The sequence below is a fragment of the Lupinus angustifolius genome, chromosome LG16 (genome assembly GCF_001865875.1).
Source record: "Lupinus angustifolius cultivar Tanjil chromosome LG16, LupAngTanjil_v1.0, whole genome shotgun sequence".
Lineage (NCBI taxonomy): Eukaryota > Viridiplantae > Streptophyta > Magnoliopsida > Fabales > Fabaceae > Lupinus > Lupinus angustifolius.
In genome coordinates, this window is record NC_032024.1 from 4,374,327 (window position 1) to 4,394,089 (window position 19,763).

Genomic DNA, 19,763 nt, shown 5'->3' on the forward strand with positions numbered 1-19,763 from the left:
TATTTTTTTTATTTCAATTTTCTGAATTATTTGTCCAATTTTCAATTACCACAAAAATTAATTGTAAAACTTTTGAGTATTCTACCCCTAAAAACAATTAAATGAATTTCCTGGAATTCATAAGAGATTTCCTTATCTGTCTATGTATCATTTCATTTGATCTTTTAAGTCTAGACTTCACCTTCATGGTTATGCCGTAATATCCTTAAGCCTATGTGTGATGGATTGAACTTTTGTAACTATAATATATTTGCTTATTAAAATTGAAATAAAGCTCTTTCTCAAACAAATAAATGGAATACAAAATTTTAAAATAGACCTTTTTTCCACGAGGTAACAACTATTTAACTTTCAATTTATTCAAATCTTATAATCTATACTTCCTTTCTTTCAATTCACTCAAAAATAAAATCTACTCACTATGTAACATCTATTTTTCTTTCATTTTCACTCTATGTTTCAATTCATTTTCAATGCAACTCATTCATAGCTTCATATAGCATCAATATGTAATTTTATGCCTTGCCCATCCTCCAAGTCCAGAATATTTCTGCCTAATATTGCTCCTTACTCTCTGAATTAATGCATGCCTGAATTTCTTCCAGTGTTTTTCCTTTTGTTTCTGGGACAAACTTTGCTACAAATAGAATAGTTAAGAGGGAACATCCAGCATACAAAAAAAATGTACCTGTCCAAAAACAAGAAACATAAATATGTTACAAATTATTGTGAGATTGAAACAAGAATGATAACTAACTGTGATTTTTAATCTGTGTTTACCAGAGGAACTCCAACTCATTAGAAAGTTGAAAGTATATGAAACAACCCATGATCCTAACCAGGTTACCAAAACCACCAAGCTTCCAGCAGTTCCCTTCACATGTATGGGAAATATCTGCATCATTAAGACTAGTATTAGAACACGAGTGTAATATATATACATCGTCAAAGTAAAGGTTTATACATAGTCGGTATACTAGTCATCATTCATTCGTATTACTTATATTTAAGAATGACATTTTACACATTATTTGTAGGTACATTTTTTTCTGGTAGAAAATTTATTTAATTTTCCTATCATCAATGTTACTTCCTCTTTCCAGGGTCTAAAGAAGGAAAAATAAAATATATTTCTATATTTGCATGTGTTTCCCACAACCTTAACCTTGATTTTTATAATCCAAACTTTGGGTTATAAAAAATAATGTTGTGTAAAAAGTTGTCTGACGTAGTTGTAGAGATAAGATTAGTGTATGGTGTCAAATGATAAATACCTCAGACATTATCACCCAAGGAACTGGTCCCATCCCAATTGCAAATGTTGCTATATAGATCTGATTACAATAAGGTCCAAAATATGTCAGAATTTCAGGTCATTTTACATTTGAGTTTAAGGAATTTATAGTTAACTCATGAACTGACCCAATAACTTCAAAAAAAGTGGGGAAAGAAAGTAGGAAAATAATCAAAAGTAGTAAAAGAAAACTAACCAAAACACCAGTAACTGCTAAAGTTGGTACCCACTCAAGCAATAAGCTTTGAGACTGTTCCATAGAGTCAAAAAAATGAACTTTAGAATTGAAGCACAAACACAAAGTATGAGGTAAAATATATTAAAATATGTTGTCACATTTAGAAGAAAGACTTGCCTTGAGAAAGAAAGCAATTCCAGTAATGAAGCAGCCTAAGAATGTTCCACTTGCAGAAATCTGCATGTACACAAGACTTTTTGTTAAGCATCAAAGTTTTTATCTTCCCTTACTTTTAGATGCTATTGATAAAGAAGTAATGCTTCTAGATAGATTCACCCTTATAAGAGGTCTTCTTCCAGACTTATCCATCAAAATGGCTCCCAATGCAGTAAATGGAATCTGCCATGCATTGTAATATGAATATCAAACACAATAATGTAGTTATATGACTAAAAATGATGGTTCAGTGTACGAGGCTCTCACTTAGTGGAGTTTGGGGTAGATGTATATAGCATTAGTCACACAAGCATAGAGACTGTTTCTAGGATTTAAACACATGATCTCGTAGTCATTAAGCAACAATCTTATCGTTGCGCCAAACTCACCCTAATGTAGTTATATAACTAATTGAAGTAAAATCAGTAGAGGGGTCAATACCTGAATACAAGCATAGGCTATGGTACCAGCTTTTCCTGAAGATAGCCCTGCAAATCAAAGTTATATGTGAATAAATAAGACAGGAGAAACACATTTCTTTTGATTTTTCATAATCAGCATGTATTTGTTCTAACTTACCAGCTGCAACAAAAGTTTCAGCTGTATAGAATCCTATACCATTAATTCCACAAGATTGTTGGCATACCATTAACCCAACCCCAATCTGAAATTTTCACCATTGGTTAGACAAAATCCTTTGAGTAATTACATACATTGATTAAATCTTTGTTAGAAAAGTATGCTACTTACTACTACTGAGTGCACATGTTTGCTTTGGAACAAGTCAAATAGCTCAATCTTAGGAAGACTTTGTAGAGTTTGTACATAATCCTATTAGCAACAAAATAAGATAGTTCAGGTCATGAAATATGTGATTATGAATCCAATGATTTAAGAGAATTTGGTATGTACCATAATTTCTTGAGCTTCATAAGAAATATCAACATCTTTTCCTCGAAGTCTTCTTAAAGCTATTAGAAAATCTTTTTCACGACCAACTTTTGCCTAAAGAAAAGTTATGGTATTCAATAAATCAAATAATATCACATGAAAACTTATGAACTTTTTATAATTTTTTTTAGCTTATTTCATATCCTTATCTGTTAAACATTTTGAAATAAGCTAAAAATAGTTTAAAAGGAGATCATAAACTACTTTCATAAACCTTTTCAAACAACTAGTTAAGTGCTTATATAATAAAATTTGTTGCCTTTGAAGTAGGAAAAAAGGAGCACTTTTGGCCTTAGATTCTAGCTTAATGTTTACCAGCCATCGAGGAGATTCTGGGATAAACCACAAACCAATTAGCAAGGAAATGCAAGGCACCAACCCTTCAAATTTCAAGCCAAGTTAGAACAATTAGTCCTTCTCCATAATTACTTATTCCTTAACCAATAATTGTAAGCTTTGTTATTACTTACCTGTTAGTGCAAGTACTCTCCAATTTATGATACTTCCTAGTAAGAATGAAACTGATGCTCCAGTAACAATCAAAAGCTGCAAAACAATAATCAGAGTTAAGGCCAAAACTCAACTCAATTATTCACAATCAAAGAACAAAGCACACTGATAATGTTTAATATTCAATCACCTGATTTGCTGTTGCTAGTCCTCCTCTAAGATTTTTTGGTGCTATTTCTGCTATATATATTGGAACCTGTTCCATTTGCCAAGTTTTATTATTTTTGAAATATTTAATGAAAATGAAATATAATTTTCTTGGGATTAGCAAAAAATAGATTATTACAATAACTGATTGTATGGATAATTCACTAATGATTATATATTCACCCAAAAAATAATGATTATAAATAATGAAATCTATACCGGATGTAAGTGTTAAAAACAATTTAAGATATTCTAGTTCATTTGAGTTGAGTAAAAAATCACTTTTATATAATAAATCACTAAATAAAAATTAGTTATTTGGATTAGCAATATTTGTTTGGCAGTTAGTTCTATATGATTGAAATGAAAAAAAATGCAATTGATTTTAAAATATTACAACAACTTAAATAAGCCTCTAGTTTCTTTGGTATTTGACCAACATCTGATCAAGATTAACTCAAGTTAAAAGGCATAGGCTAAAACTTTCTGCATGAAAATAAACAAATTTTTATATTTATCAATTATTTACCACATATGAGATAACTCCAATTCCATATCCTGTGAAAAATCTTCCAATGTCAAGTGAATAAGAGCTCTGCATGCAGCACATAAAATAACATAACTACATAAGTATAACCCATTTCCTTATCCTGCCACAACTTTTCTTAGAATGAATTAGTTATTAATTGTGCAAAAGATGCATACCTTGGAGAAGAAAACAGCTAACCATCCTGTAATACAAATTCCTGCTGAAACTCTCATGGCCTATATATATATATATATATATATATATGTGTGTGTGTGTGACATGAAAATTTAAGGCTTAGTAAAAAAGGAAAAAGACCACATATTGGTTCAGAATATATATTTATTTGGTACTATTAGATGTCAAATATATACATACCCCTTTCCGGCCAATGAAATCTGTGACTCGACCACTTGTTATAGCCCCAAGCATTGCACCAATCGTTACTAAAGAACCAAACAAGGAAAACTGCCATACCCACCAAATAAAATAAAAAATAAAACCTTAAGAGAGAGGTATATATGGTATAAATGTATGCAGAGGGTAAACTAGAATACTAACTTCTGCAAGAGATAGATTAAGATCTGCCCTAATAGCTGCTTGTGTTGGTGCTGAATAACCCACCTGCCAAAATAATAACTTAACCTTTTTACCATGATAATAGTACATATATAGGCACACACATGTGTGTATGTGATTGCTGTTATATTTTTCAGAACAATTTGTACAACCAGGTGCACAACTTTACCATAATTTTTGCCTTAATGAGACAAAGTATACTCCAACTTCAAAAGGCAAAAGTTGTCGTGAAAGTTATTTTAAAGATACTTACACAAGTTCCAAATGAAAAAGAACCACAAACAGCAACAAGTGTGCTAAGCAGAACCATTCCAATGGATCCATTTTCCACACTTTTATGTGATCCAACTTCATTACTGGAAGCAGAAGAATCATCATCATCTCCTTGTTGAATGAATGGTTCTTGCAAATACTTAAGCCCACTGGATTCTCCACTCTCAACATCCTTGTGCTGCTCAATTATCATTTTGTTCAATAGCAATATGAGACAATAAAACAGAAATACAAGAAAAGCACCACCCCTAGAAGTTTAAGAATAATGTTGTTAAAGAGTACATGCAAAACCATGTTGTGTTGGATTATATTTAAACTGCATTATATTTTGTTTCCAATATTGGCCTTGCACTGTTTCATGGGGAAATAGAAAAATGGCATAGCATGGTAAATTTGTGCACATGTCAAATTAGACATTTGCAATGCCAAGTGGGAATGAATGAATCTGTAACTTGATGATGACTACATGAGTCCAATCAAACCCTTTTCTGTAATAAGTAGATAAAACATTGTTTGAACATATTATATGCTCAAACTTTTTTTCACACTTTATGATTATTCATAGATTAGAAGGCATTTAATATTGAAACATGAATGTATATATAGATAATCAATAATTATACAATTGTATCTATGTAAAATGGTCTTAAACATGATATTTTTCTATATTCTTATATGAGAAATAATTATACAATTGTACCAAAAAACTTTATGTTATACAACTTAATCAAGTAGATTGAGTTTTTGGGATGCCTTATATGAGAAAGTTGGTTTTGAATGTTGAAATAAAGCAAGGAAAAATAGTAATCATCAGATAATATATGAAAATGCATGAAATAATTAGCTGCAATTAGTTGGTATGTTTGGTTAACAAGTTGCATGTGGAAGGTGTGGTGCGTGCATGATTTATGATTGGACAAGCTTGTATTATTTAATATAAACTTACGTGGATCTTACTCGGATAAGATCAGAAGAATACGTATATCACGCAGCCCACACAAGACCGCAAGCTGTTGTTTGTACTTATGCATACATTAACATTTTGCATGTAATTCTGATCTAAAAATTCGGTACTAAACTCTCCGGTATTAAAATATAATAAAATAATTTTATTTTTATTTTTTTAAATAATTTTGATTTCATCGAGTGTTAAATACTTCGATACATGTGAGAATCCCAATTTTTTTTTTGCATGGGTTCATACTCCCAATGATTTGTAGAAAAAATACTTGCCGTTCAAAGTTTGTTCTCATTTATTAATTTTTGACGCCACAAGTGATGATAAAGGAGTTGTGGTTTTTAAGTTTCGATGATATTTTTTTGGGTGCATGATAGATTAGGATATCTAAATTAGTTACGCTACTCAAAATTAATATTTTCATTATAATATCTTATTTTTATGGTCGATTTTCAGAATATCATCATATTACTATTTTTTAACGTATATAATTATATATGTTATTTTCAAATCATTTGATCTTTGTATTATTATGGTTATTTTATTCAAAACTAAAAGAATTTTCATCTAAGTTTCAAAATCATCTTATAAGGTTTTTTTCCTTCCAAATTTGTCATTCAAGTTATTTTTTATTTTCAAATATGTCTCTATTTAAGTTTTTTGGATACTTTTATTGCTTAAAACTCAATTTTTTAATGATATAATAATTTCAAAAAATATGTATATTTTGTATATCTTTTAATATTGAATTCAAGGATATCAAAATCTTAAATTTAGTTGATAATTAGGAGGATTGTGAGAAAAAATATGTCATGTAAGAACAAAAGAGAAAGAAAAAAATAAGATCCTTTAATTTATGGGACCAATTTGAACACAAAACCAACTTACAAGATTTAAGCCTCCGGTTAGGGATGGTTTCTAGTTTTGAGTTTAGTTTCAAAGTTATTTCCAAACTTATAATTTCTCCAGCATCACCATTTTTGTTATGCAACTTCTATTATTACTACTTAATGACTTTCTATACCATTGCCTCGTTGAAGAGGTGATGGAACTCAAGTTGATGATTTTAATTGTGATGTGTCGACCAACAAGGCGTTGGTCTAGTGGTATAAGATTTCACTGGATCCCAAAAGTCGATGATTCGATTCTTGTGAGCGTCACTTATTCGGAGGGTGGTCACTATCCCAAAATGGGTTAACTTATTACTCAAGAAGTGAGAGAATATCATTGGTAGTAAAAATAATAATTATATGGTGTAGGGTCGGTGGTAATCAAAATGCTCATGATGTCATCATGGTGGTGATTAGGGTGATCTCACAACTTTTAGATCAATTTGATTCAATTGAAAAAAATCTGATTGAGTACTATTTTCTATAATACTTTTAGATCGAATGCTTAGAGTAGTAATATTGTTAGTAAAATACGCAAAAACAATAAATTAAAATTTAGGAAAATCTTTCTTTTCCTTGTCATGAAATTTTATTTAGTTTTGTCTTATTTTTTATAATTAATAGTATCTTTTCACACTATATGTTAGGTAATAATCTCTTTTCATTGTAGAAATCGAAATTTGATTTTTTGGTGGAGATACATTATATCGTGTCTTGTTTTGAAATCTAGATCTAACCCTAATGAACTTATGGGAAACTAAAGTGTCACTATAATATTTGAAAAATGTTTATGAATATTATATTTTCTCTGTTGAAATTGTAACCTTAGCTTTCTAATATTTAAATGACAGCAAAGAAACCTTACCGTATCAAATTGGGATGGGGTCTGCTGTCCCCAACCATATCTTTGGTCAATCACAATGAAACAAAACTGATAAAATTATGAATTTTTAATTTTTTTAACTGACGTGACATAATATGATTGGTCTGGGATATAGTTCAGGACAAAGTTTGGGACAACAAATCCTTGTCCATTGAATTTGTCAGTCCAATTTGTTGGGACAGGTTGGATTAGGGAATCACAGGGTAGATTTGGTTGTTCATCCAACAATTTCAGGCCCCATAGTCTCATTGCATATGTTACAAAAATAATATTACTTTGGAACCAACTTGTACAAATGAGACAGATTTTTATATAGCTGTATGCGAATATTTGTACTTTTGGAATTAATAAATTAAGAAGAGTACGTAGAGGACATTGAATTTGCACATTCTTAAAGTCTGTATGGAATCTCTTAGTTACCTTTTCATCTTAAATTACATGATTAAATGTCTGCATATTCTTAAAGTCATATAATCCAACACAAAATTAAGTTATCGTATAATTTAAATAGGAAAGATTAACCATTCGAAAAGGATGGTAATGGATCTGAATGGATTATATGAGTAATGTATTATTTGAATCTGTCTAGTTGCTTCATTTTTTGGCTTATACCTATCCTAAATCTGTACAGATATACGTTACGTTGAGTCTACTACCTATGAATCCTTAAGTATCCAACTGTAAAAATATTAAATATACTTATAAACAATTTATGTAATTATGTATTTATTTCCTATTGTCCTATATGTTATATAGGCGATCAATAAGATAGATAATTGTAAAACATAATCTTTTATTAGTTTTAAAACATAATTTAAACCCAATTTAAATTGATTATAACACAATTTATTTCACTTAAACAGACCAAAAAAACAACTTTAATGTTAAGATGAAAAATGTATTAAGTAAGAACTCTTCAATCAACATGACTAACATCATACAGGTAAATTAATATGATATTATAATTATGAATTAAATATAACATTAATTTATTATTAAGTTGTTATATATATTTGTACTATGTATGAAGTCAAAACTTGAAATAACTACCACCATCATTCTATTTTCCTATTTTGCCGTTAATATTTTTTGTTTCTAAAGTAGAATCATGTAATCTTAGATAAATATGATTAATATATCCCACCTTAAGTTGGATATTATAATAAATACAAAAATCATAACATGAAGTACATCCAATAAAAATATTATAATTTTCTAAATAAAAAATACAAATTTAATATTTAATATTATAAAATAAGAGTGTGGGTCAGCATACAGGAAGTGTCTATCAACGCGCTAGTATATATAGATTCAGAAAAGAGTTATGGTCTGATTATTTACATGTTTGGATATCTCATTATCTAGACTCAGACTCATCTAACAGTTACCTTAAAATTTCGGGTCTCAATTTTCTATTGATCCAAAGGTATAGACTCAAACCTGATATAGTGTAGGTACTATATGAGTATTTACATAATTGGGTACCCAAATAATAAAAGTGATTGCAGTTGGACAATTCTGTTTTTATTTTGTATTTTATATAAAAGTTAGTCGTTTTGAAATTTATATCTAAGATTATTTTAGTTTGATTCCTTACTTTCTTTTCTATTTTGGTTTTGATTCTCAATGACAAGTTTAGATGAAGAACTAATGGATGACATGTCAACATCGCCACATCAATTGCACGTGACAACATGACTAAAATTAAAAAAAAAAATCCTAATATGTGGGAACTAAAAATGAAATTATTTTATAAAAAAAAGCACCAACTTCTCTAAGCCACAATCACTTGCATCTCTATCCTTCATAAATTCTTTATTCTCTAAAATATAAATGATTTTGTAATCCTTTGTCGTGCTCGTCCAAAACCATCATCTCAAAACAAAAATAAAATAAGATCAAATGTCGATTCTTGAAAACGATACTTATTGTGAGGAGCAGACATGCACTTTGAAAAAGATTAGTTTCAAACCAAAAGATAAAAAGAATATCCTTAATAGTATAAAAAGCAATCAACATTTACACAAACTAAAAACATAATTAAGTCTTTATATTAATTTAACACACCAAATACATTATCCCATAAGTCAACGCATGGTGGCTCTAGTCACATGTCTCATTACAGAAGTTATAAGTACACATTAGAAACTACTACTACTACATATAGGAGTTTAGTTTAGGATAAAAAAGGTTGGTTTGGAATATGGAAACTCATAAAAATTATAACTATATATAATTGTAATTTCAGAATAATATAAGTGTGCCGTTCAGTTTAGATTGATTTAGTTGTAAAAAGAAGTGTATAAAATTAAACCAATCCAAAGAAAACTTTCATTTTTTACGGTCCAGTCGTTAATTTGGAATGAGTATGTTGAATTCTATTTGAAACCTTTACATTATTTAGAAATCATGTTGAACTTTTGTTTAAGAAGGTAAAGTTTTATCAACCCCTATTTTCTAATCACTAGACTCAAAACTTTAAATATGAGATGAAAGTGTTGGTTTAGTAATATAAGGATTTATTAGATTTTTATGATGATTATAAGGTCAAATGTTTGGTTCCCGATAGCTACATTTATTAGAAGATCAGTCACACACTTTAAAATAAATTAGTTTATTGTCTAAAAAGAAGAAAGAATACATTTATCAGTACCCAAAAAATAATCATTAACCTCCGGAGTCTATTTGTTAATCTATTTCTAAGATAGAGAAATTTGGTGCAATTCGTTAGTTTTTAATTTAAAATACACGAACACTAATTCTAACTTTCACACATATACTTTGGGTTAGTTTAGGAGTTGAATTTTGAAGGAGAATGAAAGAAAATAGAAGACTTAAAAGTTATCTCATAAATGTATTCAATGACTCTCAAATCTTCAATTTCTCCTCTTTCCCTTCTAAAATTCAAATCTCAAACAAACATTTAATATTTAATACATTGTTTTGGATTGGATATGAAATTGGATTTATTACAAAGGTCAACAAGTAGAAACTGAATAAGTGGAATTGGGAGTTTTTTGAACTACCAAGTGTATCCCCTTATTCTTTTTGGGTAAAGAACTAATATCTTTCAGCTTGTGTGGTTGACTCTTCCAACAAGTGTCGCTCACAGGAATCGAATCATTAACATTTTAGTTATATTGTGATTTAGCAGGATCTTACACAATTTGACCAACACCTTTTTCGTTCAACTTTCTGAATACAGATTTTGTAAGCTTAATGACTTTTCCACTACTTATCTTTCAATGTTTTGTTAATGAACATTATGGTGTCATTCAACCTATGTATTAGACCTTATCCTATGAGATAAAGACTTAGTTGTTGTTGTAGTGATTTTTCCACTACAAAAATGCATGTCAGGGTTTTGCATATGTAATGATATTTTATTTAAATTTGACATCGGGATCTTTTACCTGAAATCCAATTGAAGAATCTCCTTTTCAAGATTTATCATCCATCTTATGCACGCCCTTGTTTTTTTTTATAAATTTTGTTTTATATTTAACTATGTGAAATTCATATGATTTATGGACTTCTGCTACTCTGTGACTCTGTCCAAGTTATTTAACAACCTATAATTATAGTTTGATTTTACGTGTTGATCATTTTGACAAAGCTATTGTTTTTAACTTTCTTCGTTCCTCTATCACTCTTTTATATTCATACCTATATTGTGTTTTTCTAGAGGTATGCTTAATTAGATTAACTAAGTTCATTCTAAGAGATATAACTTTTCTTTCATTTCTAATGAGTGCTGATTATACATTTTACAATTGTTTTATAAATGCACCAATTATTAATGAAAACTTATTATTTTTAAGTAAGCTAAAATATGCCCCTAAGCACATGTATATTTGGTAATTTGGGACATCAGCTATGTTCGGACCAGTCCCCTTTGGATTCGGACTTTACAGGGTCAAATAAAAGATGAGGATTATTTAGATAAAAAATATATTGGTATAACTACGAGTAAGAAACTAATCTTTTGAGGTGTATGCATCTCTCCTAATAAGTATCGCTTTCAGGAATTAAACATTTGATATTTTGATTATCTGATGATCTAATGAGGTCTTACATTGTTAGATCAACATTTTGTTGGTATTGAGATAAAAAAAAATGTCTGTTCAAGCTTGATATAGACCCCAAGTTTTTTCTTGTGTCCAATTTACAAGCATGCCAAACTATTACATATATAAAAATAGTAATAATTGGGCGAAAGAAAATGTCTTGCACTAAAGATATATGAAAAGCGCTACCAGTGTTCAAATTAGGACATGTTCCCTTTGGGGACCATCCGATTAAATTGATATGATAATGCACAAATTATCAGCAACCATAAATTAACCTTCTAATGCAATAACTAACTACTCATCCTAATATCGTATGTTTATTTAGTGTTACAACAAATATATACCAACTACAAAATAGGTACAAAAACTTGAAACAACTATGAATTGTTAAACAAGCACCTTCTAATAGATACTGCAAGCTCACTAACCTTCCCAGGATGAAGGACGGCTACACATAACCCAAGACAAACAGCAAGTGAAGCAATCACAAAAATAGCGGGTCGCGAGCTCATGAAACCCCGGGGAAGATATCGATGGCTACATGTTCTAGGCAATTCTTCCATGTTCATTATAATATCCCTCTTTAAAAGTGGTATTCTTTCAGTTCTGTCATTAGCAGTTGAACTTCTTGATACTCCCAACCTTGCATCTGATGTAGACATGATACCCTGCAAAACAAATATCCATGTAGGAAATGTGTCTTAGTTGCGAGAAGACGATTCAGCGCATGCAGACGATTTGACGCATAATTCCTCAAGTGTCACTACATCTTGCCACTATATTTGGCATTTTGGAACAAAGCAGCAGAGCAATGAGCATCTACTAGACAAACCAAGTCTATTGCTAAGTCATGTTCACTCTGCGCCCCATATAACTAAGATCAAAGTTCAAACATCATTTACATAATGTACATTATGAAAAAGGGATAAATTTGTGTGGTAGCAGGTTAGCAGCAATGTCTAACTATAATCAGGTTACCAAAATTTATCGAGAGTTTGGGGAATAGGGGATCAAACCCTGAACCTCCAACTACGGCAGAGAGAGTTCCCATCACCTTAGCCATTGCTCATGGACCTAAATGAGAATTTAATTGAAGAGAATGTAGTCAAAAGATTCCATACATATTTCAGCTTTTCATCTATGATTCTCGTTTTCAAGAAAAGTGCCCTTTTAATTTAGAATACCATGCAGGTTAAGGGGAGTTTCCTCTAAGTGACCATAACAGCAATTCGTCATGCCTACTACTAAAAATTAACCCTTAAGCTAATCAAACAAGAAGTCCAGAATACAGAAGAAATGAATTTAAAACTATGCTAAAAGATAGAAATTTGAGGCTAATGATCGGGTGTAATGTGACTAATTCAACATAGTTATGAGATGCCCATAGCCTAGACTTTTCATATAAAAATATCACCAAGGCAACTCTTTGATTGCGACTCTGCCTTATTTGTGAACCATATGACCAAGAGAGCAGGTAACCATTGATTGTTTCTCTTATCACAGTGTAACCTTAACTCTGCTTTCTTTCTAATTCTCGTTATTCATTCTTACTCTCACACCTCCGTTGAAAGTGTCAGTGAATCCACCTCTAATAATATAATCTTAAATTCAATAACTATCAATAAAACTGAAACTAAAATTTCAATTTCTGAGTTTCATGCTATCAATTTTATTCCAAACTTTAAACTGTAAACTGATCTTTCAAGTTGACTGCCAATGCTTTCGGTTTGGAGGTTAGACCGAGAGAGGAATCTATTGTTGACCTAAATGCGCCTAAACTTTATTGCACTTTATAAATGAAAAATAACCATCAAGTAAAAGCTAAAACATTATAATCTAAATGTTGAAAATGTATTATACTTCATCTGACGAAAATGCTAAGGGAGAAAATTATCAGTCCTAACCTGACTGTTAATTGCAACTGATGGCATGTAATCTTGGAAGCAGCTCTGAGCAACTTTAAAGCCTTCCATTTCAGAGTGCACAATTACACCACCTTTGTGCTGTTTATGATAAACAACATCTCTAGCATTATGCATGCATTTCAGCAGATGTGTCATGTCAATACCACTCATCCTATTAGCCACAACATTTGATTCCATACTTTCTGTCAAGATCATCAAATTGGGTAATATTTTGTGTAAAATGATTGTTGAATCATTGCATATTAGAAAATCCAACAAATAACAATATCTTTGAATTTGTGAAGCTGTCATCACTCGATCAAAATTTTCAGAAGTAGGGTCCTTAAGCAACCATGCAATATCTACAAGTAAGTCTGATGATGATGTATGTCTAAGTGCAAAAGCCTGACATGAGCTGCAGACAGAACCAACAGCTGACGACTGGAATTGTTTGGAAAGGAGAGACAGATCTAATTTTTGCTGTAACCTCTTCATTTCAATGCAAATTTCTTTATCACCAATGAGTACAGGAATAAAGTTCGATAAACCAGACTCATTCTCCACCTACAGAAAGAGAAATAAGAAAAATGGAAAGAAATATGAAAGGGCATAAGAGCAACAATGTCAAAAATGTACTTACTATTTCTGTAAACCATTTTAAACTGAAACTTAATCACACTTCTAAAAGCATCAACTGCCAATATCTTACTGAATTAAAGGGTTCTGTCAAATTATCTTAATCTGACATCCATACACATGGTCTGATTAATAGGGCAATTGTAAAATCTAGTGCTGGGTTTTAAGGCCCAAATTCAATAACCCTCTGCAGCTATTACTAAGAGCATCCTTAAATAAATTACAGGTACTTCATATAAGAAATCGTCAAATAAAAACAAAAATTACAGCTATTACAAGGCGTTAGTCTAATAGTGTAAGGGCAGTAAGGCCCACTGGATCTTCAGGTATCGTACTAGGCCAAAGGTCAAAGGTTTGATTCCTCATCCCTGGGAGCGACACTTGTTGAAAGAAGCAGCCCGCACCCCAAAAGGGATTTGTTACTTACCAATAGGGTGAGGGGATACCCTTGGTTATACAAAATAAACAGTCAAATAGAAAAACCAATGAGGTAATGGAGCTGATTTCAGTATCAGGGAGTGACTTTGTAAGAGCATGATACAACAGTTTGGCATGCTACATTATGATGATCTTCCCATGCCTTAAAATTTGTTTATCAAAAGTCAAAGAATGAACAAGCACAAAACATAAAAAAGGAATTACCAAGCAAAAATAGCACCCAATTTATACATAGTGCTTAAGCTCAAAATACTCAACTATGACCAATGAAACTTTTCTATGTTCTCCAACGATCTAACTTGTTAGATGATTTTGTAGCACTAACTGTTAAAAATTGGCCTAAATTTAATTATAAATATCATGTATAAAGCCCATCATGAGAACACTAGAGCTTTTAGGAGAGTCGGCTTCTGACATGGTATCAACCCTCTATAACCAAGGAGTCATGAATTTGATCCCTGTTGACATGTCACACCCATTCTTCCAAATAAAAGTTGAATTCAGCACAAGGTAGGTGAGCCTGTGCATTGTCCAAACTTAAAGCCCAAAGTTCTCTTGTGTAAGCGGCCATTTTAGACATAAAACCATCTATAAGACTTCACCTGACAACATAAGCTTTTGGAGATTTGACTCTTAACAGTAAATAATGAATCACAGGTTACTGAAGCTGAAAGACAAGAATTCACATTCAACCAGTCCACCAGTAATTGTGGCCAGAAACCAGGTGTTCACAATTTAGAACCTAAGAGGCATAGAAGTAAGCAAATAAAACATCCAAGTAAATGCAGTGCTAAGGAAACAGAGCCATCAGTCAATGCTTACCTCAATAAATGCAGGCCCAAAGAGACTTTCCTCTGTATGAGGGATATGTATCTTGTATAACTGATTGTCGAAAGCACAAGAAACATTATCTCCAGTCCAGTTATGGGGAGATTGAACACAATACTCATACTTCTGATACTTTCCAGAAAAAGATACAAGAAGCCTGCCATGAGTTCATGAGAATCACATTACAGTTTGAACATTAATGACAACTGAACCCTAATATGGAGTAACAGTGCAAAGACAACACATTTAAAAGATGAGCATATATTAACATTGCCACAGTCACAATAGCAGATAATCCAAGACAATGCAATCAATATGAAGATAGGCCAAATCTATCATAAACAATCTAATGGAGAAAAATAAGATATATCTGTCAAGTGTCAAGCATTACATTACATTACTGTTTATGCAGGGTTCAAGAAGAATTGCATCTAAGCATGCTCCAAACCCTCTACTTAGCCATAACATTTCATGTTTCTCTCTCTCCTTTTGCTTATGGGAGCTTTACCAAACTTTAGGTCCTCAACATTGCTAAAATGTATATAAACGCAAACAAACATACTTATGTAACTTAAATCTATTGTGTCAATACATGCAGTAAGCAACTATTTCAAATGATATTTTAGAAGAGGTGACAATTTCACACCGAAACTTAGGCTGCAGCAAGTTACTTCCACAAGCAACAAACTCCATAGGTTTGCCAGCCTCGAAGTATGTGGGATGAACATAGTGAAGCCTTGGTGCCTGAATGTTTACCTCGACTTTCATCACAGAAGTTCCATCTGTAATCATTGAAATTGATTGATTAATACAAATAAATCGAAAGCTCCACAAGTTAGAACTTAAACATTACCCCTCAGAAAATGGAAACCTCAATTAATTATTAATCATAAAGATTCAAATAAAAAAATTGATAGTTTTATATAAAAAATGATGCATATCTCCAAGATGGAGGATACACACAACAAAGTCATTAAAATATTTATAAGAAATAAAGGTATAAAATGAAAATAAACCAGATCAAACTTGAATCAAGTCTAATCTATCACCTAATATATAATTCGGGGTAAGAGGAAACCGAAACCAACATATTATGCAATGTGCAGTTAACTGAACATTGAACAAACGGAACAGCGACAAACCTTTCATAACACGGAAGATCATGTCATCCAAATGAACTAGTGCGCTACCTCTTCCAGAAAGCATCTTTCCTGGAGCAACAAGATCACACACATAGTGCATGGGGTCATCAAGTAACTGCTTGATCAATAACAGGAGGAAAAAATGAAGTCAGAAGGGAGAAATAGATTGACTAAAATTATTTTTAATTGAATGCATTAAGTTCCTGATTCGTCAAATAAAAAAAGAGAGTGAATATATAGCAGGTAATCTAAAAAAAATAAACCACAAAAAGCATCATTGGAACTCAATTTAGAAAAACTATACAATCTGATACCAGGGCACATGAGAATGACCATACTATTGAACCATGGCATCTAATCCCAGGGCAGTTAACCAGTGATAAGAAAACATACATTTGATCTGCCGACTACTTAAAATATGACCCTCGAGCATATAATGTATAATGTAAAGAATATCAATTTGAACCCTTACGTTTATCCACATAGTTTTTGGCATTGCAATAAAAGTTGTGAGAATTGTACAACCAGGGCGGATATATCCCTCCAGCTCTAAAGGCATACTCGCCAACCATTGAAATATCTACAAACGCATTTGACTGCTCGTTAATCAGTTATGACATCCAGAAGGCAGAAGATCTAAGCACTATTTATATACAAAATGGTAATAACTGGTTTAAAATACTTGGTGTCGTAGCCTTCTAGGAAATTCTGCAGGATTCCAATCATAAAGCTTAAAAGATATCCGACCTGTTTGGCACTACAAGTTTACATTCAATCAGCAAAAGTCAACCATGATTTCTTGCACGGAAATAAATATCTAGAATAAAATTAACAAACAAGTAGGGCAACCCACCATAGATGAATAAGCACTCTTATTGTCACAATATGAAGGTGTATTAGAAATGTTGGAAACATCTTTTCCACTACTCAGTTGTGTTTCACCGGAAGCAACAAGAGATGGAATGTCATCCCTATTAACATTCTGGGTATCAGGAGCTGAGCACGGAATAGCAAGTGGTTCATCTTCATGATCCGGTGACACTTCTTTTTCATTTATCTCACCACTAGAATTTGAACAATCTGTGTGATGCATACACAGTCAGTAAGCCTTCTTTTAACTTAAAGACCAACTTTTATCACAATTAAGAATATGATATATGATGAAAAGAAAGGAAAAAAGGAAATAATCAGTTATGAAACTGTTGCCGTACAAACCTTTCCCTGCTTCCCCATCGTAACTAAAATCCTCATTCTGTGTCACATGTTGAAGTTCATGACCAGCAGCAGCTTCAGAATCTGCAGCCTTTCTTCGCCTTCGTTTGTTATGGCGCTCTAATTTTCTTCTACAGCTGCGTTTACCTTCATCAAAATCCAATAATATGTGAAACCTGTCAAACAATTGGCAAACAATTAGAGCACTCAATGATGATGGACAAGAATTAACAGAGAAGTATGTCCAAAACGACTCGAGTCATCCAATCTAACACATAGTTACATGGTTCCCTCATTTAGACTACCTACCCATACCAAATGCGGTGCACCGCGTCCTGGGCTCCTTATAAAAGAAGTCTTGTAATAATAATGTAAAAAGCGACAAACCACATAGAACGAGTGCCGCAAATCATGTAACTATGATCTAACAAACCCAAATACTTACAAATATCTGCTTTACTATATTGGACAATGCTTAGTACTTACACACAGCTGATACTTCCTAGCTCACACACTACAATTTTCATTTGTTTACTTAATTCTTTGTACAGAATCAGGTAAAATAAAAAAATCATTACATAGTCTGATAAATATTATCCTTATATTGCTATCTACAATGTTAATTGAAAACAATAAATTCCTTCTAAAAAACTAAGAAAACGAAATTGAAAACTCGGATCTTACTTTCCACACTGTTGACAATATCTATTAGGCTCATCCCCATGAAGAAGAACAGTAGCAGCACTTGCACAACTCAAACAAACCCTATGCCTCTTATGATAACCCTTAAGCTCCGAAATATCAACCTCACACGTCGGAACCTGACACCTTACGATCCCAACCGAACCACGCGCGGTCCTCACACGTTTCTTACCAGGTAAACCTTCATCATCGAGCTTCGCATCGAGCTCGGGGCACGCACAAGGCACGTGACCCGCGAGGAAATTGGTGCACGTGAGCCTAGGGTCTCGCTTCCGAATTTTTTGATTGTCCGGCGACGGAGGAAGGAGGGGATCGTGGTGGTCAACGGAGGGAGAGATTTGAATGTCGTCGAGGTGGAAGTTGAGGAGTTCGGTGAGATCCCATATGGGAGAAGATGAAGGGTCGTTGGTGTTCATGGATTGTAGTGGATGATGAGATTGGGATTAGGGTTTCATGAAATTGAATGACAAGATTGGGATTTGAGAAAAGTGGTTGTTGAATGTTTGGCGGAGAAGGGAAGGGACTATGGCGGGTTAGTTTAGCTTTTACTTATTAATTATTAGGATTTAACTTGTATGTATTAACTAATAGTAAATTTACGATGTAAGCAAATCATCATCATTTATATGTTCACACAGAAAACAAATATTGATTCATAATGTCGACATACTTTTGGATCATTGGAATTTTTGTGTGCATGAATTTCGTTGACCTAAAAGATTAAATAATTTAAACTGGTTTCCAAAAAAATATATGTAGGTTAAATTAGCAATTTTAAGTAATGATTTAGATTTTTAAATTTCCTAGATTAAAATGGTACATTGTGAAAATTATAAGGAGCCCATCAAGTATTCATTCATTTAATTAGAGAATAACATGAATTTAGTAATACTGTAAGAGTTTATTATATTGTTTATATCTAAATATTATTCACTGCTTATAAATATACATAATATAAATAAATAAGATTGATGTGTATTTGATTGTGTATAAATATTTCAATCATAATATATATTAGTATGGTGATAGACACTTCGTGTCTAACGACTCACATTTTTGTATTAAATGTAATTTTTATTGTAATTTTTATTTGGTACACTTTATATTATATTTTAGTCTTTATTTTAATTGTCAAATTAAGGTGAAAATGTGGTTAATATATTGATGATAATTGTATATGATTATATATTTATATAAGTGTTGATTCAAAGAAATATTATTCTTTAATTTTTCCATATTTTAAGATTTTATTCGATCTAGATAAGCGATTTAACCTAGTAGATAAATGTGTGGTTGTTATTTGTTGATAATTATGAAGATAAAACTCCATGTTTTGCTTGCGTATGTCAAACAATCCCTCGTTCACGGATGCTAAATAAATAATACGTTCTCTGACTATAGTTTTTTTTATTGTCTATTTTGAATT

General features: G+C 31.8%; 2 protein-coding genes across 2 annotated transcripts; both read right to left on the bottom strand.

The window, feature by feature from the left end:
- Positions 454-5,149, bottom strand: LOC109329902 (sugar transporter ERD6-like 16). Its single transcript, XM_019563792.1, has 18 exons — positions 4,655-5,149; positions 4,384-4,446; positions 4,201-4,290; positions 4,002-4,061; positions 3,826-3,891; positions 3,280-3,345; positions 3,110-3,185; positions 2,955-3,019; positions 2,601-2,693; positions 2,439-2,519; positions 2,268-2,352; positions 2,130-2,176; positions 1,809-1,871; positions 1,650-1,709; positions 1,491-1,544; positions 1,275-1,334; positions 781-895; positions 454-688 (listed from the first exon to the last, which is right to left on the bottom strand). The coding sequence occupies exons 1-18, from the start codon at positions 4,865-4,867 to the stop codon at positions 555-557; spliced, it is 1,491 nt and encodes a 496-aa protein (XP_019419337.1). The 5' UTR covers positions 4,868-5,149; the 3' UTR covers positions 454-554.
- Positions 11,665-18,870, bottom strand: LOC109330062 (squamosa promoter-binding-like protein 7). The gene is made up of 10 exons (XM_019564051.1): positions 18,320-18,870; positions 17,639-17,811; positions 17,277-17,503; positions 17,106-17,180; positions 16,896-17,003; positions 16,424-16,538; positions 15,928-16,063; positions 15,276-15,438; positions 13,380-13,943; positions 11,665-12,143 (listed from the first exon to the last, which is right to left on the bottom strand). Exons 1-10 carry the CDS (start codon positions 18,751-18,753, stop codon positions 11,853-11,855), a joined length of 2,286 nt encoding a protein of 761 aa, XP_019419596.1. The 5' UTR covers positions 18,754-18,870; the 3' UTR covers positions 11,665-11,852.

Excerpts from the sequence above, each read along its gene's own strand:
- LOC109329902 (XM_019563792.1), bottom strand. The coding sequence starts at position 4,867 with ATGATAATTGAGCAGCACAAGGATGTTGAGAGTGGAGAATCCAGTGGG. Across the intron at positions 4,291-4,383 it reads TTAATCTATCTCTTGCAGAA|TTTTCCTTGTTTGGTTCTTT; the intron begins GTTAGTATTCTA and ends TGGGTATGGCAG. Across the intron at positions 2,177-2,267 it reads TGAAACTTTTGTTGCAGCTG|GGCTATCTTCAGGAAAAGCT; the intron begins GTAAGTTAGAAC and ends TTTGATTTGCAG.
- LOC109330062 (XM_019564051.1), bottom strand. The coding sequence starts at position 18,753 with ATGAACACCAACGACCCTTCATCTTCTCCCATATGGGATCTCACCGAA. Across the intron at positions 17,504-17,638 it reads CGATGGGGAAGCAGGGAAAG|ATTGTTCAAATTCTAGTGGT; the intron begins GTTTGTACGGCA and ends TGCATCACACAG. Across the intron at positions 16,539-16,895 it reads CAAAAACTATGTGGATAAAC|TTACTTGATGACCCCATGCA; the intron begins GTAAGGGTTCAA and ends TTGATCAAGCAG.